This window comes from Toxorhynchites rutilus, chromosome 2 (genome assembly GCF_029784135.1).
Source record: "Toxorhynchites rutilus septentrionalis strain SRP chromosome 2, ASM2978413v1, whole genome shotgun sequence".
Lineage (NCBI taxonomy): Eukaryota > Metazoa > Arthropoda > Insecta > Diptera > Culicidae > Toxorhynchites > Toxorhynchites rutilus.
In genome coordinates this window covers 173,905,264-173,928,018 of record NC_073745.1, presented here as the reverse complement: position 1 = coordinate 173,928,018, position 22,755 = coordinate 173,905,264, and the positions used below count along the sequence as shown (strand labels likewise).

Here is a 22,755-nt window from a genome sequence, read left to right as displayed (position 1 = left end):
TTCGAACATGTGTGAATTCAATTTTCCGAATTTTCCGACCTTCCTTCACAGTTTTCCGAAAATTTTCTGTTTTTCCCTCCACTACATTAATCTACGGGAAGATACGAATACAACAGAATAAAGAAGGCTAAAATCGGACCATCCCTACTTCGGGTTTCCCGCTTTCCAACAGATTTTGCCTTACATTTTTATTTATATAGACTAGCTGACCCGGCAAACTTCCTTCGAACATTCACGTTTTCTTCGTTTGGTTCGTTTATTAAGTGTACGTTCATAGGTCCAATCGCAAAACTGTTCATTAATTGATCTTCTAATCGACCCTTTCAAATTATCTTTTACTGTGAAATTCCTAGTACTTCTACCAGAACTCGTCATTACAATCTCAGATTATATTCAGACACAATTCTCGTCCAAGATTTGTCAAACACTTGCAAATAACATGTTCCTCCTTTACATAGAATAAATGTTTGATACAGAAAATATGATAGAATAACGACAGTCCTAAATCGGACAATCTCTTTCTCGAGTTTTGCTCTTGTCAACACATTCGTCGATTCATTTTTATTCATATAGATAGAAAAAGATATAGGAATGCGTTTTATCCAGAGATCGAAATGCTCGCCGATTTGAGACGAAAAACATCCGTTTTGACCCACAGGGAAAAAATAGCTGAGAATATAAGAGGCGAGAGAATGTTATACGCTCACTTCGATTCTCGCGAGAAATTCAATTGCCGAAAATGGTTTCGTTTTCAGTGACTCCTTGATGCCGATAATGGTTTTTCACTTCTTCAGTACAGCTGAAAACGTTGCATGAAAATATGCGGCAATATTGGTTCTCATCGTGAAGTGAACATGAGATGGATTAATATTTGTACAATTCAGACGCTGTCCAAATGCAGATCGTTTGAACGCTGTCCTAACAGACTAACGTTGGTAAAGTTAGCTATGATTTTTCGCTACATATTTTCAGTACCAAATGAGAGACGAAAAAGCATTCTCGTTGAACTTCCGAGATAGAGATTTTCCACATCTCTTTCTCTCTGAAAATGAATTTTTGGTGAAAAGGAAGAGACGAAAAACTCAACAATACACGGTTCATCGAAAACTAGATTGATTGACTAAATATTTATCGTGCATCCGAGCGAGGATTTCGATCTCTGGTTTTATCACAATAAAATACATTTCCACTTTCGAACAAAGATCAATTTCAAAACACTTGTCACTATATAATTGTAGAACATTTGCGAATTGAATTTCCGAAAATTTTTAATTGTCATGTTTCGTTGAAATATGTCTACTAATTTTTATGGAACCCCCTATCCATTCCAGAAGAGAGAGGGTCGTCTTACCATCATAGAAACATTCCAAACTTTCGGGTAATTGTTGCATTCGGGTATATGTCATGTTCGGGTAAGTGTCAGTTCGGGTAGATGTTACATTCGGGTAGCTGTCTTTATTCTATCATATTTTCTGTATCAAACATTTATTCTATGTAACACAGGAACATGTTATTTGCAAGTGTTTGACAAATCTTGGACGAGAATTTTGTCTGAATATAATCTGATATTATAATGACGAGTTTTGGTAGAAGTACTAGGAATTTCATAGTAAAAGGTAATTTGAAAGGGTCGATTAGAAGATCAATTAATGAACAGTTTTGCGATTGGACCCATGAACGTGCATTTAATAAGTTACCTGCTTAATTTTCGGAATATTCCATAACCCATGCTCATTTCTGAATTATCTCTTGGCCTTCAAGAGCAATACGGAAAGGAAAGAAGACGGCATGTCAATTGTGCCTACACTAATTTCTGAAAATGACACAGCGAAGTCTTCAATCTTTTTCGAATCTCCTCATTACAATTTCTCATCTTACTTCGTAACTTCGTAACAGGAGAATCGACAAAACTCATAATCTGATTTGTCGGATTTTTTGCTTCTTAGTTCGGGTAAACTCTCCATTCGAGTAAATGGTGCATTCGAGTAAATGTCGCATTCGGGTATTTGTTACATTCGGGTAAATTTTCATTCAAGTATTTGTCGCATTCGGGTATATGTCCATTCGGGTATATGTTGCATTCGGGTGAATGTCATTGGGATAAATGTGCTTCGGCGGTGTTTCGGGCGAATGGGACACAACCGTTCTTCATGTTCTTCACGTTCTTCATATAGTAAAAAATATGAATCGATGAAAATGAAACATCGCGAGATTGGTCCTTTCTAGATTTCTCGGTCAAAATTAATAACAAAGCTAGTATATTGTTGCGTCGGAAAGAGGCGTAGATCCTGGAGACAGTTTTGCGACTGGAACGCGAAACTAAATCACATATAGCTGTTCAGCAGAAGAATAATTTTCCTTGCGAGTGAAATATAGTCTAGCTGACTATCCTAAGTTGACTATGACTATGTCGAACCCTGTATGCAAGTAGTGACATCGGACCATACATAGACGAAAAATGATTGCTGACATTAGTTGGGATTGGTGCTTTCTTGCAATTCGAAAGTTCCCCTAGCTAGTCCTATATGTAAGGCTACTTGAGGTTCTGATAATGGCTGAGTAGATAATATGTTTTGCCCCTAGGGACTGAATTACTTCACCATTACCAACGGTTGCAATACAACATAGTTGGTTATTAATGTTTCAGGTTTACATTGAAACAATAGTTTCTAGAATTAATTGATGGACAGTAGCCACTGTAGTCTGTTGTATTGAAATCGACAACACTGGACGGTCACTACCTTTCATTTAAAAACTTGTTTTTCGGCTGTCTGTCAACAGCAGCATTGTTCTCATTATTAATTCTCCCTAAAATTGTCCTAGAAGAAAGTTCGAATAAACATGTTCTGTAAAATAATCTCACTGTGTATCCTTTTCGTTTAGTTGGCAGAAATATCCAAAAGGTTATGGGCCCAGAGTCGCGTGTGTGCTAGGTTCAAAGACAGAGAATTCCGTCACAGATGAAGTGACTATTTTATCGTGGAAAAATGAGACGGTTTAGTTCGTTATTTGTGTATCTTGTCTGAGTGGTGCACTGCAAATGGCGGACATGAATCTCACAGGAGAAAAATTGAACAACTTCAACTATGAGGTGTGGAAATTCCGAATTGATCTGTTGCTGATTCGCGAAGGTTTAAGTGATGTGGTACAGAATGAAAAACCAGAGGTACCTAATGCCGCTTGGATAAGTAAAGATGGCAAGGTTCGGGCTATTATTGGTTTATCTATCGAGGACAGTCAATTGTGTCATGTTATCAATACAACTACTCCGCGAGATATGTGGGAGTCGCTTAAGAAGCACCATAACAGGTCAACACTAGCAACAAAAGTTTATGTGTTGCGAAAGTTGATGAGGATGCAACTTACCGAAAACAGTGATATGGCTGATCATTTGGCGGAAATTTTTCTTTTATCTAACCGTCTATGCAGTATGAGTGAACCGTTGAAAAAAGTGTTTGATATGGAGTAAACGATGATGATGAAGAATCAGTTCGGGCATGCGCCGAAAATTATTCGATCGAATGGAAGAGGAGAGTACTCTGGGAAGCAACTTCAAAAGTTCTTGAGAGATAGTGGAATACTTCTTCAGCAACCAACAACAGAATGGGAAAGCCGAAAGGAAGAATCGGACCCTTGGAGTGACTATGCGTTGTCTGCTTTTGGAGTCTGGATTGGATAAAAGATTCTGGGAGGAAGCTGAAACTTTCTATTGAATATTTCACCATCATCTGTGGTTGAAGGGACTCCATTTGAGTGCTGGAGGAGTAATAAACCAGATTACTCTTTCATTCATGTGTTCGGATCCGAAGCGTACGTACATATCCCGTTAAAGCTAGAAAAACGACTTTCCTGATGATGAGATACGTCGTCGGTCACGTCATGTGACGAAGGGCGTTCCATCACGATGGTTCATTGAAGAGATAAATTTTGTTAATTGCATTGATGACGAGCCGAGGAGTTTTAAGGAACCTTTGTCTGGAGCGGAAGAGGAAAAATGGCATGCTGCTATGAACGAGGAGCTGAATGCACATGTACTGAACGAGACGTGGGAGCTGACAGAGTTACCAGTGGGTAGGAAACCTGTTGGCTGTAAATGGATCTATAAGATTGAACGGAGTGCGTCAGGAGAGGTCACGAAACATAAGGCGCGGCTAGTCGCTCAAGGCTATTCTCAACAATATGACGACGACTATGATGAAGTCTTTGCACCAGTGACTAAACAAACAACACTACGAACTTTCTTGGCCGTGGCATCTCGTCAGAATATGACACTACGTCATTTTGATGTGAAAACCGCATATTTATATGGCCATTTACAGGAGAAGATTTACATGAGGCAACCTCCTGGATTCGTTAAAAAGGCAAAACAGAACTTGGTATGCAGACTACGCCGTAGCATCTATGGGCTGAAGCAGTCTGCCAGGTGCTGGAACCATATGGTGTTCTGGTAGATTTGGGATTCACACAAAGCGAGATGGATCAGTGTCTGTATACACAAGTTGTAGATGGTGTTCGAATATGTATACATGTATATGTAGACGATATTCTAGTTGGTTGCAAGAATGCAACGCAACTAGATAAGTGACGAACCAGCCGAAATTGTTGAAAGTCACTATAATAAAGCAACTAGATCAAATCTGTAGAGCCTTGAAGTTGAAGTTCGACATAACTGATTTGGGAGTACCTTCATATTTTCTTGGAATGAAGATCACCCGCAAGAACGGAAGTGGATAATGGATTCGTCGCACCAAAGGATACAAGTGCTGTAAACTGTGTTCATTAACGGAAGCCGATTGGACAGCTAAGAGGGTGCTTAGATACCTCAGGACAACGAAACAGGTCAGATTGCAATACGGAAACAGTCGCGAGGAGCTCGTTGGCTATTTAGATGCTGACTGGGCTGGCGATCTACAACAGGTTTTGTATTCATGTATGCAGGTGGAGCCATATCGTGGGGAAGCCAATTGCAGCACTGTGTAACCATATCGTCAATGGAGTCAGAATATGTGGCTTTGAGAGAAGTCAGCCAGGAAGCTGTCTGGTTACGCAAGATGTTGGAGGAATTCGGAGAGTTGCAAAAAGGTACAACCTGCATCATGTAAGACAATCAGAGTTGCATACAATTGCCATTCGAATCATATCACCCGCCGTTCAAAACACATCGAAACAAACATTAAGGAGCTTTGTAATCAAGAATGTCAACAGGCCTAACGTTTGCCTTAATCCACATAAATCTACTGCTATTAACAACTACTACTATTTCTACTACGAGCTATATCTAACTATTACACACAAGTGTCACAGAATAGAGCTTTTTAAGGGACGCACGAGACAGATGGAAGTCGAAACATGAACTACAACGATTAAACTCACGACACATACTTGTTACAGATTCGTTATAACCGTAATTGGTTCGTGCAGGTGGTATGTGTAAAAAGCTGTGTGAGCGTAATACACGATGATGAATATTTAAATTAATCCATCGAAGGAGTTCAGGGCAGTCTATATTTGAAGAAATAAGGTCGGCAGTAACTAATGCCAAAATGTTGATGGTTCAGTGATTGGGATGACATTCTGCCAAAGGGTTATTCTCATCTATCTTAAAACGACCTGAGGTAGCAGTTTAATCAAACGCCTGGTTCAGTGACCGAGATGACATGCTGCCACTGAATCATACTCAGTAAGTTTTGAAGCTACCTAAGGTGTTCGGAGCAGCTGAAGACGTATATGGCTTGCCTTCAATTTTTCGACTAGAGCGATTAATGTTCTGTTTTCGCTCACCCCTTCCGCTCTTCTATTTGATTTTACGTACGTGTTCACTCATTTGCATCCCACGAGTTTCTAGGGTAATATCGGTCCATCGTACCAGTGCCCTGCTGTGACAAAATATTGTGGAGGGAGCCCCACATGTTCCACTAGCGACAGAGAATATTTTAACCCCCCTCGACCATTGGAGTTGGGGTCACTCAAAAAATTTTCCGGAGGTTAACTTTCAGGTACCTATCAGGTAACAAAGGATCGTTGAGAAATTCTAATGCTGATCGAAGGTTCGAAAATAAACAGAAAATGAACATTGACTTCTCTTAAAGAGAAAAGAATTTGATATGGGCTCGTAGCATAAACACAGATGGGTAAAAGCTTTTGCAATACATTAATATATCAATTTTATTTTAGATGCATTTTAAACACTTTTCTCAAAAATCGCTATCAGTTACGAGACAACTTAAATTTTAATTTCTCTTTGTTAAACACGCACACCATAGAAAAATGATGTATTCCGTTTGAGTTAATTAACCATTCTCTAACATTTCCAGCAATCCAAGATATTTGCTTCTTTTTAGAATTATGTGTTTAAATTTTGCTATTCAGCAGGACACCACTCTGTGTACGGGAAAAATCGGCGTCCACGAACAGCATTCACATCCCAACAACTATTAGAGTTAGAGAAGCAATTCAAAATAAGCAAATATTTATCGAGGCCAAAGCGATACGAAGTAGCGAACAATTTACTGTTATCAGAAACGCAGGTAAACAATATTGCAATATTTATTAAAAATATCCGAAAAGTGAAAGATAATGTTTCTCTTTGTATTTCCCGTCTTTTTTATTCCACAATTTTGTCATAGGCTATATATCCAGATATTATCTTCTCTTCGAAGGAAAATTATTATATTAAAATTATATTAAAAATTTTTTGTGTTTTTTGGCAGACTTATCTCACTTCTTAACTAGGCGAACCTAGCCAGAATTTTCACCTGCCCCCGGGCTTCTGAATGCCAAAGGGGGACGTATCTGCATGCCGAGAAATTGTCGGACAATCGCGCAGGTGCTAAGGATGACCGACTTTTGGATGCCGGCCAATTCCTTCTCGATGTTCAACACCTTTAGCGCTTCCAGAAGTGTCTTCGGGATAATTCCAGTTCCAGAGAGAACGACTGGAACAATTCTTGGGACCTCCCTTAGCCCCCACAGTTCCTTGAGCTCCACGGCCAATGGTCGGTACTTGCAGATTTTGCGACCGTGGGTCTCCTCCAGATTCTGATTCAGTGGAATAGCGACATCGATGATGGTGACTTTGCGGTCGCTCTTGTCGTAAACCATTATATCTGGGCGGTTGTGGTGGATCGAGAGGTCGGTCAGAACAGTGCGATCCCAGTACAGCTTGAAACGGTCATTTTCCAGGACAGGTGCAGGCAGGTACCGGTAGTTTGGTACGTTGTCTTCCAGTAGAGCACATTGGAGCGCCAGTTGTCGATGAACAATACGGGCCACGTTGTTCTGGCGCTCAGTGTAGGCTGCGTTGGCCAAAACGGGACAGCCTCCCATAATGTGCTCTATGTTTTCACCTGGTTGATGGCACATCCGGCAAATGTCATCAACGTCTTGATGCCAGACGTACCGCCTGCAGTTTCTCGTCGGCATTATCTTGTCCTGGATGGCTATCATGTCGGCTTCTACTACTGAAGAGAGTTCACCACGCGTTAGCCACAGATTAGATGCGGCAGACTCAGCCAAAGGGGCGAGTCCAACGAGATGAACGAATGAGCGTTAAAAGGCAGCGATGGCAAAAAAAATACACTCATTTTACGATTTGTTCGCTCGTTGGATTCACATGCAGGCTAAAAAGGGTCCTTTTCAGGATCACAAAAGTATCTTCAATTTAAAGAGTTTATTGTTTCGTTATCACTCGATATCCCCATCTTGTTCGGCTAAACCTTCCTGTTTAGCGATTGCGTTTGCCACCCGCCACAGCTTTCATAGTTGGAAAATTTCTTCCCATCCAGCTTGTGACATATTGTACAGTAAATTACATTCAATGGCACGTCGCATTACCTCCACTCAGTATCGGATTGGAGGTAATTTTAACCTGTAATTGAACAATGGCGATGACAGTGGTACAGTGTCGTCCTTCAATGTGGGGTCATCATTTGGACCCTGCACTCTATTTTTACAAAAATGTCCAACTAAATATGTCGCATTACATGTCCGTCCAATTAGCTAAATGTCGAAATAAATGTAAATCACTATGCTTTCAATCTGGAAGCAATTTAAGAATTGGTGAAAATTGAATAATCTGGAAAGTCAATAAGCTCAGAACAACTGCCAAATTCACATACTCATCATATCCTGGCAAACAAATTATGAAAAAATCAATTTGTGTTTTATTATTATTTTGGAAATTATTTTAGAATGCATTGAACTGTATTTCGTTAACTCTTATTTGAAAGGTTTAATGGCCCTGAAAAGCGCCGTGGTTTATGGTGGCTGCTTTTGCCATCAAAGCAGTCTGTATAAACAAACTTTTTCCTTCTTCTACCTGCTGCCGTTTTGCGATTGCGTTTGCCACTCGCTGAAACTAGTTGTTGCCTTGATGAGCGCCGAACCGAAGCTGCTCTGTTCTTGATGCGGGTTTTCTGATTGTCGTGAGCAGCTTTGCAAGCCAACTCGAGCACTCCGACGGCCGAAACTCTATAATCGCTGTTAGGTATACTGGTGCTCCGGCACCAATCCGTTCGGCCTAGTTACCCTTGCGGAGCAATCAGTGAACGCGACCAACGAGAAACTTCAGACCTGCACGATTCGAGTGGGACTTTGCCTTTCCCTTAACTTGTCCTCCTTCGTCACGTTCACACGTCCCCGTTGCTGCTTGTTTTGTTTTTATGATGTGATCCGATGTTAAACGATGCCATACAACCACACTGGTTTACGGCTTGAAAGAAAATGAGATATTTTTTGGGCTCCGCGCGTTTTGTACTCTAGCGGTACACACTCACAGGATAGAGACAAATCGGCAGACTCAGCCAAAGGGGCGAGTACAACGAGACGAACGAATGAGCGTTAAAAGGCAGCGATGGCAAAAAAATATATGCATTACGATTTGTTCGCTCGTTGCATTCACATGCAGTTGTTTCTAACAAACACGAAGGCACCAAAGACTAGTGGAATAGTGGAAAAGCCGCCAAAAAGTTCGGCACGGCGCAGAAGAATATTTCGGAAACCGACAAGAAGAAGGAGAAGGAATCATATGCTATCTACATCATAAGGTGCTGAATCAGGATAATTCCGACACCGGTTTCTCATCGAAGGCGATGAGCGTCAATGCATCTTTGAGCGTATCGTAGCAGAAGCTCCGCGTCTGATCCACTACAATAAGCGGTCAACCATTACGGCGTGGGAAATTCAGATCGCAATCAGTCTGTTGCTGCCCGGTGAACTTGCATGCGGTTTCCGAAGCTACCAAAGCGGTGACGAAGTATACCTGCTCCAAGTAAAGAGCGTTTTCCGACTGCTGATCCGGAAGCAAACCCTAAAAAGGGTCTTTTTCAGGACCACAAAATCATCTTTAATCGAAAGAGTTTATTGTTTTGTTATCACTCGATATTCCCATTCGGCTAAACCTTCCTGTTTAGCGATTGCGTTTGCCACTCGCCACAGCTTTCACAGTTAGAAAATTACTTCCCATCCAGATTGTGACATGTTGTAGAGTAAATTACACTTAATGCGACGTGCCGAAGCACCACTCAGTGTCGCATTGGAGGCGATTTTAACCTGTAATTGAACATCTGCGATGACAGTGGTACAGTGTCGACTTTCAATGTGGGGTCATAATTTGGACCCCGATTTCTATGTTTACAAAAATGTCCAACCAAATATGTTGCATTACATGTCCGTCCAATTAGCTAAATGTTGAAATAAATGTAAATTACTGTACTTTCAATCTGGAGGCAATTTAAGAATTGGTGAAAATTGAATAGTTGCGAAAGTCCACAACCATCAATAAGCTCAGAACAACTGATAAATTCGCATACTCATCATATCCTGGCAGACAAATTATGAAAAAATCAATTTGTGTTTTATTATTATTTTGAATATTATTTTAGAATGCATGTTATACAACTGTATTTTGTAAATCTTTTTTTGAAAGGTTTAATGGCCCTGAGAAGCGCCGTGTTTTATGGAATGGTTCCAATTTAGAAAACTCAATACTCGTGGTTTTGAAAAAAGACGGGTGGTTAATGTCGGGGACATAACCGGAGTGACGTAGGACTATACAAAGGGGACAGCTTTTGTTAAATATATATTTTAAATATATTGTTTTATTTTCTTCTCCTACGTGAATACCTACTTATCTACCTGAAAAATGGATTAGTTTATTGTTTACTCTTTATGAATATGTTGATGGTTCTGAAAAGAACGTTTGGTGTTGTGTTTTTGTTATCACTCGATATTCCCATCTTGTTCGGTTAAACCTTCCTGTTTAGCTATTGCGTTTGCCACTCGCCACAGCTTTCACAGTTGGAAAATTTCTTCCCAACCAGCTTGTGACATGTTGTTCAGTAAATTACATTTAATGCGACGTGCCGGAGAAACACTTTGCCACTCACTGTTGCCTTGATGAGCGCCGAACCGAAGCTGCTCTGTTCTTGATGCGGGTTTTCTGATTGTCGTGAGCAGCTTTGCAAGCCAACTCGAGCACTCCGACGGCCGAAACTCTATAATCGCTGTTAGGTATACTGGTGCTCCGGAACCAATCCGTTCGGCCTAGTTACCCTTGCGGAGCAATCAGTGAATGCGACCAACAGGGAACTGGACACCTGCACGGTTCGAGTGAGACTTTGCCTTTCCCTTAACTTGTCCTCCTTTGTTACGTCCACGATGCCGATGCCGTACAACCACACGGGTTTACGGTTTGAAAGAAAATAAGATATATGGTAATGGTAATGGATTAGAGAGACTTTAAACTCTGAGAGTTCATTCGTCTCTTGCCCTTGAGGGCGGGAAATTTAACTGAAGGAAAACTAAGGAAACTATTGCAAAATTCGTTATTCTCGCTCGACTCAGTCCTAGTAACCGCTATGGATGTATGTCGTAACGCCGCACCCTACACGGCTCTGGGGCCAAAAACACAACCAAACAAATGGAGCAGGGAAAAAGCCCCTTTTAGTGTGCTTGACGAGCTCGCTTCTAAAAAGGGCGTAAAAAACCTGCTCATCTTTTGCTGAAATTAGAAGAGAAAACAAACGTAATTTTATCAGTATAGGTAAATTTAGTAATTTGACATTAGATCTGATCGAATAAACCTGTATCCTTTAGGAAATCGATGGTCCTTTTTGACGTAGGACTACGTCTTTCATTTCTATACCGGGGTGTAAAATCAAAGTTTCGAAAACGAAAGCGTTACGCCGGAGACCGAGATTTTGAGCGTTAATAGCTCCTAAACAACTGAACGAAATGGTATGATAAACACATCATTCGAAAGATAAAATGTCTACGCGTTATATACTTGTTACATTTTGATCCAAAAACTTGTTTCAATAGCCTTAAAATTGCTTTCAAAACAGGCTATTGAAATCACCAATCGGTATATAAGCGAGCGGCGCTCGGAAATCCACTCAGTTCTAATTGAACAGCGATTGGAGCATGTTGTCGCTATTGCGGTGAAGCTCTTTATTTATCATGAAAGCGCGGATGAACGGTGTCACCAAGAGCCTGTTTGTGCACCCTAGGCCAGAAGGGAATCTATCAGGAGGAGAGTGATGCCACAAACGGTTCCCTGGGAAGACATCGCTACACACACATACACGCGCGGCTTTTAACAGGTGGTTATCGAGTTTGCATTAACCACTGGTGGGCTTCCAGTATCGAGGAAAATGTGGAAATATCTAATCGTTACTGAAAATAATCTGCCAGTTCCTCTGGGAATTTTCAAAATATATTCATGTGAAAGAGTTTAATTGAATGTTTTCTATCCATGTAACACTGTGACCAAATACATTTGGTTTTGTGGTTTTTCAATCAATCGCAATTAACAGGATAGCTTCAGAAGATTATTCTTCCCCATCAGTAGGATATTTCCGTATCCAATATTGTATGCGCCCGCAATCGATTATTGCTCAGTCGCCGAAAGTTCTGAGCTCAGAGAGTTCATTCCCCTGTAGTTTGCCTTCCAAATTGCCATCGTAAACCACACCTTCTCTCGATTCAATCACACACAAAAAGCATACTTAAGCGATATTCTGGTGGTGAGACACATTCATTTTTCGTGAGGACATCGACAAGACAACATCGTTGCCTAACGTGCTGGAGGAGGTGGACGGCGAAGGATCGACACATACACGCGCAGAACTCTTTCCGTTAGGATGCCATTCAGCATCGAGAAAATTCCGGAAAGATCTAATCATTGCTGGAAAATAATCTGCCAGTTCCTCTGGGAATTTAAAAATACATTCATGTGAAAGAGTTTATTTGAATGTTTTCTATCCATGTAACACTGTGACCAAATATGTTTCAAGCAAGTGCTATTAACAGATGGTTATCGAATTAGCATTAACCACTGGTGGGCTTCCGGTATCGAGGAAAATGTGGAAATATCTAATCGTTACTGAAAATAATGTGCCAGTTCCTCTGGGAATTTAAAAATACATTCATGTGAAAGAGTTTATTTGAATTATTAAACTCATGTGAAAGAGTTTATTAAACTTCAAACAAATGATCTCTAAATCAACGATAGTCCTACGTCACCCTTGCGGTTATACCATAGATATAACCCACTTCCTGTTTTTCCTCGACGGCGTCGTCCGATAGTGCTGTCCTTATGGTGTCTGCAACCTGAAACTTTATTCTTGAAGCATTAAATTTAGGGCATGTGATTAATATGTGTTCCACCGTGAGTCTTACATGGCACGACTCACATAGTGTTGGTTCCAATCTACGCATGATAAATTTGTGTGGTAAAGATGTATGCCCGATACGTAAACGTGTCAGACATACTTGAGTAGATCGGAGAATACTATCCTTCCAGGGAAGGGTAGTATTCTTGATCCTTCTTAAGAAGAGGTAACGGGAAAAAAACCAACTGTTCTCCCAGCTCAATCTGAGGGATTGCATGACCCATTTGATGGTGTCATTTGCTGGGTGGGAGGTGGTCCATAGTTCGGAGAGCCTACCCTCCTTGGCGAGACGATCAGCCTGTTCATTACCCTGGATTCCGCAGTGCCCTGGGACCCAGCAGAAAGTGATGTCCTTCCCTGTAATTTTTTCCTCAATGCTTTGAATCCAAGGGTGTTTACTATCGTCGCTTTGTAGCGCCCGTAATGCACTATAGGAATCCGAGAAGATCACTTTACTGTCGTTATCACAGAGTGATGTCGCGACAAGGAGAGCGGCAATTTCCGCGGAGTATACCGAACATATGGAAGGCAGTTGGAATTTTAGCTCCGTGTTATTGGCAAAAACTCCAAACCCTGTTAGGTTTCCATCAAAAGACCCATCTGTGAAGATTTTGTGGTGGGTGTGATACTTGTTATGCAGGTGGTTATTAAAACAGGCCGTAACAATGCTGCTGGCTTCCCCAGCCCTGACAGCATTTTTGATTGACCAGTCGATCTTTGGCGGATGTGCATGCCATGGGCGTTGACCGACTCTGCTTAATGGGGCAATAGTCGGGAGGGTGACTTGGCTAATATTTTGCAGCCAAATGTTGGCTCTGGAGTAAATGGATAGAAGATCCGGGTCTTTCTCGGACGTCCGGATGGCTTTAGTGGCTAGGATATTTGTGAGGAAGTGTTCGAAAGGAACTACGCCGGCCTCCACAAGCAGAGCGTTTATTGGGCTGGTCTGAAGGGCTCCTGATGCATATCTAATCACATTATGGTAGACAGGCTTTAAGTAATTCAAGTGATCCCAAGAGGCACGGCTGAAAAGTTCGATGCCGTAACGAATTTTAGAGAAGATAATGCTTTTGCCTATGTTGTAGATGGTTTTACGAGAACTCAAGCGGCATCGGCCACCTAGAGCATTCACCAGCCGCAGGCGGCACTTCATACTAGCTTTAGCATTTCTGAGGTGTTGTCCGAAAGATAGTTTACTGTCAACTAGCACTCCGAGAATTCGGACAGAGCTGACTCTCTTAATAGGCCTGCCATTGATTAGACATGTTCTAAACCTTTTCCTATGACCTTTACGTTTGCAGCAGTGCATTATATTAGACTTCTCTGCCGAAAACTTAAACCCGATGGAATTTGCCCAGTTACTAACCGCCGAGATTCCTTCCTGCAGTCTTCTGCGGGCCATTTCTGGGAAAGCATTTCTTGCCATCAGCAGTAGATCGTCTGCATAGGCCAGTACCTCGGTGTTTTTAGGGATAACCTCTAGAACCGACTGCATAGCAACGAGGAAAAGGGAAACTGATAGAACCGAACCTTGTGGTACTCCGTTTTCTAGGCAACGGTGATCCGAAAGTACTCCTCCGAAGTAAACTTGAAAACCTCGATTGGTGAGGAAACAGCGAAGAATGTTGAAGAGGGAGCCTTCAAAACCCCATCGGTGGAGTTGATCGATAATGTTATGACGCCATGTGGTATCGTAGGCTTTGGCTAGATCGAGTGAAGCGATTTCGCTATGTTGGCCCTTTTCGATAGTTTCTTGAAGGAAATGATCGAGTTGACTGAAGTAGGTGCCCGTACCTTTACCTCGGCGGAAGCCATGCTGTCTTGGGTCTAATAGTTGGCATTCTTCAAGGGCCGTCCTAAGTCTTCGATTGATCATTCTTTCGAAGACTTTCCCTAAGCAGTTGAGAAGGGTTATGGGACGGAAGTTGTTCGCAGTCCGTTTACTCTCCTTCACCTTTGGGATAGGTATTACCAAGCCCGTTTTCCATGTATCTGGGAAATAGCTGTTAGCCCAACATTCGTTGTATATCTGGAGGAGTAGAATTTTTGCATGAAGAGGTAGATGCTTGATCATCGGATATTCGATTCCGTCAGGGCCAGCTGATTTGCTTTTGGATATTTTTATTGCCCATAACAACTCGTCCAAAGAGAACTTATCGTTGTATTTGTGGACCTGTTCCGAAGCAGGAGGAAAAACTTTAAGTTCCGCCTTTGCCTTAATAGCCTTGAATTCGTTGGTGTAGTTGGAGGTGGCTGAAATAGTGGCAAAGTGTTCGGCTAGGTGGTCGGCTATGATGCCTGGATCTTCGGTGAAGGTGCCATTAATCACGAAGGAATAGCAATTTGAAGCTTTCTGACCACTAAGTAAGTTGACCTTGTTCCAAAGTTCAGCTGTCGAAGTATTAGGGTTGATGCAGTCGAGAAATTCCATCCAACTGTTTTGCTTGGCTTCGGTTATTACCTTCCTGGCTAGAGCTCTAGCCGTTTGGAAGTTGGTTAGGGCAATCATTTTGCAAGCGCTTCCATCAGGAAGGCGTCGTAGGATACGGAGGGATTTCCTTCTCCTTTTGATGGCCTGTGCAACTGCATCGTTCCACCATGGGACAGCCTTTCGGCCGGGTTTCCCACTGGTACGGTGGATATTTTGTTCAGCCGCCAAAAAGATGGCGTGGGTAAATTCTTCCACGGAGCAGCTTTCATGTTCGGAAAGTAAGCTGTTGATTGTGGATTCGAAGCCTTCCCAGTCGGCCGACTGGTATATCCACTTCCTGCGCAAACGAATGTTTGGGTTTCTTGACAGGGTTCGGATGTGGATGGGGAAATGATCACTACCTCTGAGGTCACTATCAACTGTCCAGCTCAACCTGGGGACGAGGTCCCAGGAAGCAATCGTGATGTCAATGGCCGATGATGATCCGTGATGGATATCTATCCTGGTATGACGGTGATCGTTAAGTATGATGAGGTTTAGTTTTTGGACGATTCCCAAAATTGTTTTACCTCTTTTGTCACATTTGTTTCCTCCCCATGAAGAGTGGGAGGCGTTAAAGTCACCCATCAGGACGAATGGGTGCGGTAACTGTTTGATGGCATCCGTAAGTTGAGTTTCAATGTGATTACTGTGCAATGGGGGAATATAAATGGAAGCAAGGGTTACCTGTAGAGGTCCCTTCAGTTGTATAGCACATATTTGTAATGATGATGTTATGGGGATGACGGTATGAGGAAGGTCACTCAGGACAGCGAGACAGGCTCCAAAAAGCCCCGAGGATGGTCCTTCCTTAAAATACCAAGAAAATTTGCCGCTAAATGAGCGCTCTAAGAGCGATACATTGATTTTTTTAGCTTCTTGAAAAGCCAGTGTTAGTGGGAGATGTTGTTCCTCAGCTAACATTAGCTTAATTTCATTCATGGAAGTGGATAGCCCACGCAAGTTCCATTGAATAGCAAGTTTTCGGTTGGGTGTTTGGTTACGGGACGAAGGGTTGCTGTTAATAGCTATAGGAGTGAATTTTTAAAAAAGAGAAAAAGGTAAGTGGGCTGAGGTAAGTAAATAGGGGTTTGAAGATGGGAGAAGGGTATGAGATTAGGAATGGGTAGATTTGCTGGATATGTTCTTCAGTCTAGGATCATTTTTGGAAACGTTGGCAATTGATTTGTTGCCAGGTGGGGTGGGTTTGTTTGAATGGTTGGATTGGTTGGAGGTTTTAGTTTTGGATGCGGTGGTTGGTTGGAATGAAGTGGATGGTTGGGGGGAAGTGGATGGTTGGAGGGAAGTGGATGGTTTGGATTCGTTGGCTGGTTGGGTTGAGTTGAATTTTTGGTTTTTGGATTTCTTCCTATTGGATTCTTTTCCTCTAAAAATTTCCTCTTCTGATGATTTGAATTCATCTGAGGTTGACCTTTTGTTTGTATTTTTTCTCTTGTTGGAGGGGGTAGTTTCAATTTCCATAGAAATTTCTGGGTCGGATTCTGAATCTGACGAGGAGGTGCTGAGTTCCGATTCCTGTGGATTACTGGACGGGATTGGAACTGCTTTTTCTGAAGAAGTTTGCTTAGCCTGATTGCAGTTGCATTTGCATTGAGAACAGCCTGTATTTTGAATTTTGACTAGTCTCTCTTGCAGCTTACTTGCAAAGGAAGGACCATTTTTGTTTTCAAAAATGGATTTAGCTTCCTTATAAGACACACCTTGGTCAATTCGGACTCTGGTGATGTTATCCTCTGCGATCCACGCTGGGCACTTCCTACTGGTAGAGGCGTGATTTCCCTTGCAGTTCACACAAGAGGCAGGTGCATTGCAGATAAAATTTTTAATTTTGTCCTTATCGTTACTATTTGTGTTAAGTTCAGGGTGGGCTACACCGCAGTTACGACAAAGCTGGATTTTTTTGGCGCATTTTTTGGAAGTGTGGCCGAAAGCGAAGCATCCGAAGCATTGCATCGGGTTTGGATAAAAATTCCTGGTTGAAGCACGGAGGAATCCGAAGTTAATTGCTTCAGGGATAACTGTTCCGTTAATGGTAAGGATCATTGTTGAAGTAGGAACTCTTTCCTTCAAGACTGGGTCAAATCGTAGGATTTTTTTAACGCCGATCAAATTTTGGTCGGCTAGTTCAGTTAGGAGGACGTCTTCGTTTAAGAAAATTACGTCACGACAGGACACAACGCATTTGCGTTGGTTCAAGGTGGGATGGTATAAAATTTCGATGGGTGTTTCGTCGATCAGCGACTTTGTACCCAGAAGCAATTGAACGAGTTTTTCATCTCGTAAATGTAGCGCATATTGCAGGCGATTTTTATCGTCGCGTTGAGGTTTCGCGTCTTTAAATTCCGTACCGATCACTCCTTGGATCGATTTGGAAACGGTGAAAGGATTCGATGGAAGAATGTTACCTTCAGTGGCTCTCAACAATAATATTTGCAAGTTGCCACCAAAAGGATCAGCCCATCTGGGCAAGGTACGAGAGGTGGTAACACCTCTGTAAATGTTGGTTGGCCTTCCGGCGCCGGAGCTGCTGGAAGCCATGATTGGGGCCTGGCTATATCGAAATACAGCCAGGCGCGGAAAAATATTCACGAACCAAAGTAGACTATACGACGTGCGACGGGGGACGAAAACGGCGGAGGACAGTAACGGCGGGGGACAATGCCGACGCAGTTACAAGAACAAACACCGAAATCACTTGGCGGAAAAACACTATTTTTAAAAACACTTGGAAAAAATCACTTTTTAAATGTCAGTTAAATTAAAATCAATTTGGGATATGTAGTAAAAAATTATTTTTTTTAACCTATACCCTTTGGGCGTCCTAACTCTCACTAACTCCTGGTATTAAGAAAGGTTTGGTCACTCACCGATCGTGTTGAAGAACCACTCCTAATACACCACCAAATGGTAGTGGGGTAGCGGGGAAGGGACCGGATACCGCCGACGGCAGGGCAATCGCCGCAGCGGTTCGAAGCGACGAAGCGAAGAAAACCTCTCTCCACACCTCCTGAGCTGCTGATGATTGACGAGTAGAAATTGCGCCAAAATCGCGCGTCACTGGCAGGAAAAACGTTGCTGATGAGACGGGCACAAACAGCGGGACACGCAAGGGGCAGTGAAAACTGCCGGTCAAAGTGGCCAATCCGACCGAACCAACTTCCTGAATGGCCGTTGGGGGCTTCTCGGCTGCTTCCTCCTTTCCTGATGTCCGGACAACTGTTGCTAAAAGAAACGCTATATTAAGGACCGAACACAGCTTTGAAAAAAGCTTTGCATCCGGTTGTAGGAGAAAACTTTTATTTCTATGCTTCTCTTTTAGAATGGCGCTAACAACATAACCGTTGCGGTCGAGTGTCAGAAGCACCATGAAGATATATTTTGGGGTCCGCGTGTTTTATACTCTAGCGGTACACACTCACAGGATAGAGACAAATCGGCAGACTCAGCCAGAGGGGCGAGTCCAACGAGACAAACGAATGAGCGTTAAAAGGGAGCGATGGCAAAAAAATACATTCATTACGATTTGTTCACTCGTTGGATTCACATGCAGGCTAAAAAGGGTCCTTTTCAGGATCACAAAATTATCTTCAATCTAAACAGTTTATTGTTTTGTTATCACTCGATATCCCCATCTTGTTCGGCTAAACCTTTCTGTTTGGCGATTGCATTTGCCACTCGCCACAGCTTTCACAGTTGGAAAATTTCTTCCCATCCAGCTTGTGACATATTTTACAGTAAATTACATTCAAAGGCACGTCGCATTACCACCACTCAGTGTCGGATTGGAGGTAATTGAACATTTGCGATGACAGTGGTACAGTGTCGACTTTCAATGTAGGGTTATAATTTGGACCCCGAACTCTATGTTTACAAAAATGTCCAACTAAATATGTCGCATTGCAGGTCCGTCCAATTAGCTAAATGTCGAGATAAGTGTAAATTACTGTACTTTCAATCTAGAAGCAATTTAAGAATTGGTGAAAATCAAAAAGCTCAGAACAACTGCCAAATCCACATACTCATCATATCCTGGCAAACAAATGATGAAAAAATCAATTTGTGTTTTATTATTATTTTGGATACTATTTTAGAAAGCATTGAACTGTAAATTCCAAACCTTTTTTTGGAAGGTTTAATGGCCCTGAAAAGCGCCGTGTTTTATGGAATGGTTCCAATTTAGAAAACTTAGTACTCGTGGTTTTGAAAAAAACCATTTCGAACGCCCTCGATGCCGCCTTGTTCTGGATTTGCCACCAAAGCAGTTTGTATAAAGAACAAACTTTTTTCTTCTGCTACCTGATGCCGTTTTGCGATTGCGTTTGCCACTCGCCACTCGCTGCAACTGCCTGTTGTCTTGATGTCCACCGAACCGAATGTGTTCTGTTCCGAATGCGGGTTTTCTTATCGTCGCGAGCAGCACTGCCAGCTAACTCGATCACTTCGGCGGCCGAAACTCTATAACGCCGGCTAGGTGGACTGGTGCACTGGTACTAACGCGCTCGGCCTAGCTACCCTTGCAGGGAACTCCAGATCAACACGGTTCGAGCGGGATTTTGCCTTTCCCTTCACTTTTCCTCCTTTACCATGTCCAGACATGGCTGCTTGGGTTGGTTTGTTGATGTATTGTGATGCGAACCGATGTGGTGTACGGTTTGAATGATAATGATCGTTACGGCAGCAGAGCGGGGATTTTCAAGCTGACTGGCTGGCTCGAGAATTACGCATGTGTGAGACTGCGACCAATGTTTCGTTAATTTTTTTCTTTTTCCTTTCCAATCGTGCTTCATTTTATTTCGCTGCTGCTCTGGTTGCCCGTTTTGGTCGGTACGATTTGAGGAGCACAAAATGGACCAATCAAAAATGGGCACATAGTGCATTTGGACAATGCTTGATATTTCACAATTATTCAATTATTTATCTCAAGAAAAATGAAATGTTATTCGTTATGATAGATGCGTAGATATATTTCCTATCAATTGATGCAAAAACCTTTGCGATCTATTGAGAAATGCTCGAGTTATAAGCGTTCCAAATCTTGCATTTTTTCCTACTTGTTCAGTGCCTAGATTTCCATTTCACCCCCTATATCTTCCGGTTAGACGTAGTCCTACGCAAAAAACCATTTCGAACGCCCTCGATGCCGCCTTGTTCTGGATTTGCCACCAAGGCAGTTTGAATAAAGAACAAACTTTTTTCTTCTGGTACCTGCTGCCGTTTTGCGATTGCGTTTGCCACTCGCCACTCGCTGCAACTGCCTGTTGTTGTCTTGGTGTCCACGGAACCGATTGTGGTCTGTTCTAAATGCGGGTTTTCTTATCGTCGCGATCCTCCTTTGCTCCTTTGCTCCTTCGCCATGTCCAGACATGGCTGCTTGTGTTGGTTTGTTGATGTGATGTGATGCGAAACGATGTGGTGTATGGTTTGGATGAGAATGATCGTTACGGCAGCGGAGCGGGGATTTTTAAGCTGACTGGCTGACTCGAGAATTACGCATGTGTGAGACTGCGACCAATGTTTCGTTCTTTTTTTTCCTTTTCCTTTCCAATCGTGCTTCATTCTATTTCGCTGCTGCTCTGGTTGCCCGTTTTGGTCGGTACGATAAGCGTTCCAAATCTTGCATTTTTTCCTACTTGTTCAGTGCCTAGATTTTCATTTCACCCCCTATATCTTCCGGTTCATTCCTCGTCGATTATTTGCAAGAGACGGACACACATTGTCCGTCCTCCGCTACAATATCGAAGCTGGAAAGTTTTTTTCCCCCTCCGCCAAAGTGATTTTTGGTTGTTTTTTTTTCTTTCGCCCATTGGTGACAAGTTAAGTGCCAACGCATCCGGAACAGCGAGGAAGCAGCACCTCTCCAGCGACGCTGGACCGGTGTTCTGTGAATTGGTTCCATTGAGCGTCACATTTGTATCTTCACCAAACATCAAACAGAGAAGTACAATAGAATAGTTTTTGCCGTCTCGCTATTGTGCTTATACCGTAGCGTGCAGCGTTGTATAGCTCCCTGAATAGGGTTGTGTGCAACTTACCTCGAAGCGCTCAGCGAAAAACTGTCGAACGAAGATATGTTCGGCTCGTGTGTGCTTCAGAGCGTTGATAGTACGACGGCTCTGTACAGTTGCGCTTGCTACGGTGGATGATGGTACTAACATTATTAAGCTCTATTCGCATTAGCGTTTCATATGCCACACAGGTTGTTCAAGTTGTTCGAACTCATCAGACTAAATTTTTTTATTGAGTTTTCATTTATAAATTTTTTTTTTACGAAATTATTGTTTTTTTTCAAGAAGATTTTTGATTTGAGCTAGTTTTTAGTTTAAGTTAGTTTTTAGTCTAAGTTAGTTTTAAGTTGAGTTTTTGCGCGAGTGTGTGCGTGTGAGTTGTGTGTGTGCGTGCGAGTTTTTTTTTCGTTTTCATAGGCGGTTGCGCACCGTCTGCGCAACCGTTATGACATCTGCTGATGCCAATGTTGCGCGGACGCGTTATTATCAACAGTCCTCGAAGGCACCATGGGTTGTTTTCTTTCGGCCCAAGGAAAAAGCTTTGAGAACTCTTGATATTTCAAGAGATTTGCTGCGTAATTATAAGGGCGTCTCGATACATAAAGAGAGACCGGACAAACTGCGTGTAGAAGCACCGACTTTTGATGTGGCCAACAAGATTGTTGACCACGAAGTTTTTAACAGGGAGTATCACATCTACATCCCTTCTCGAGAAGTGGAGATAGAAGGCGTAGTAACCGACGCGAGTCTGAGTGTCGATGAACTAAAACAAGCATCGGGTTCCTTCAAAAACTTGATGATTGGAGATCTTGTAAAGATCCTGGATGTTAGAAATCTGCATTCAGCATCTTTGGAAGAAAATAAAAAAGTTTATAAGCCCTCGCACTCTTTTCGAGTTACTTTCGCAGGTTCTGTTCTCCCAAACTATGTGAAAGTAGAAAATGCTTTTTTCCCAGTGCGCCTGTTTGTACCGCGGGTTTATAATTGTACCAAATGTAAAAAGTTGGGACACTCGGTTAGCCACTGCGGCAACAAATTTCGTTGCGGCAAATGTGGCGATAAACATAGTGAGGATTCTTGCACTCAAACAGTGGAAAAATGTATTCACTGTGGCGAGAATCCTCACCCTCTACAAGAGTGCCCAAGGTACAAACAGCACTCCGATAAAGTGAAGCGTTCTATCGCTGGACGCTCCAAGCGGACTTATGCTGAAATGCTAAAGACCGCATCAGCCGCTCAAAATGAAAACCAATTTTCGGTTTTGTCATCTCAAGAATCGGATTCTGATTCTGATGAGGGTCATACTTCGGCTGCACCAGAATCTTCAATAAAGGATGAATCATCAAAAAGAAAGCTCTCTTCACCAATGGTGCACCGTAAGAAAGCTAAAATGACCCTCGGAAGATTGTCTAATTTCAAGGGTAATAGTAGCAAAAAAACGAATCCGAAGGCTCCTTCTCAGCCAGTTCCTGGTTGCAGCAAGGATTTTACGTCATTACCCAGAGAAGAGAGAAATAAAAACGCAGCTCCTCGATCTTCTCGTAGAAAATTCGCGTCTAATCGAGGATTGATAGCTTTTTCGGACATT

The 22,755-nt window shown here is 42.4% G+C and overlaps 1 protein-coding gene across 1 annotated transcript in view; it reads left to right on the top strand.

Moving 5' to 3' along the window:
* LOC129766404 (homeobox protein Hox-C1a-like) overlaps positions 1 to 22,755 on the top strand; it is a 202,395-nt gene that overhangs the window by 163,124 nt on the left and 16,516 nt on the right. The window contains exon 4 of the mRNA XM_055766929.1: positions 6,370 to 6,527. Within this exon, the coding sequence (XP_055622904.1) occupies positions 6,370 to 6,527 (158 nt within the window). The remainder of the gene's footprint in view (positions 1 to 6,369; positions 6,528 to 22,755) is intronic.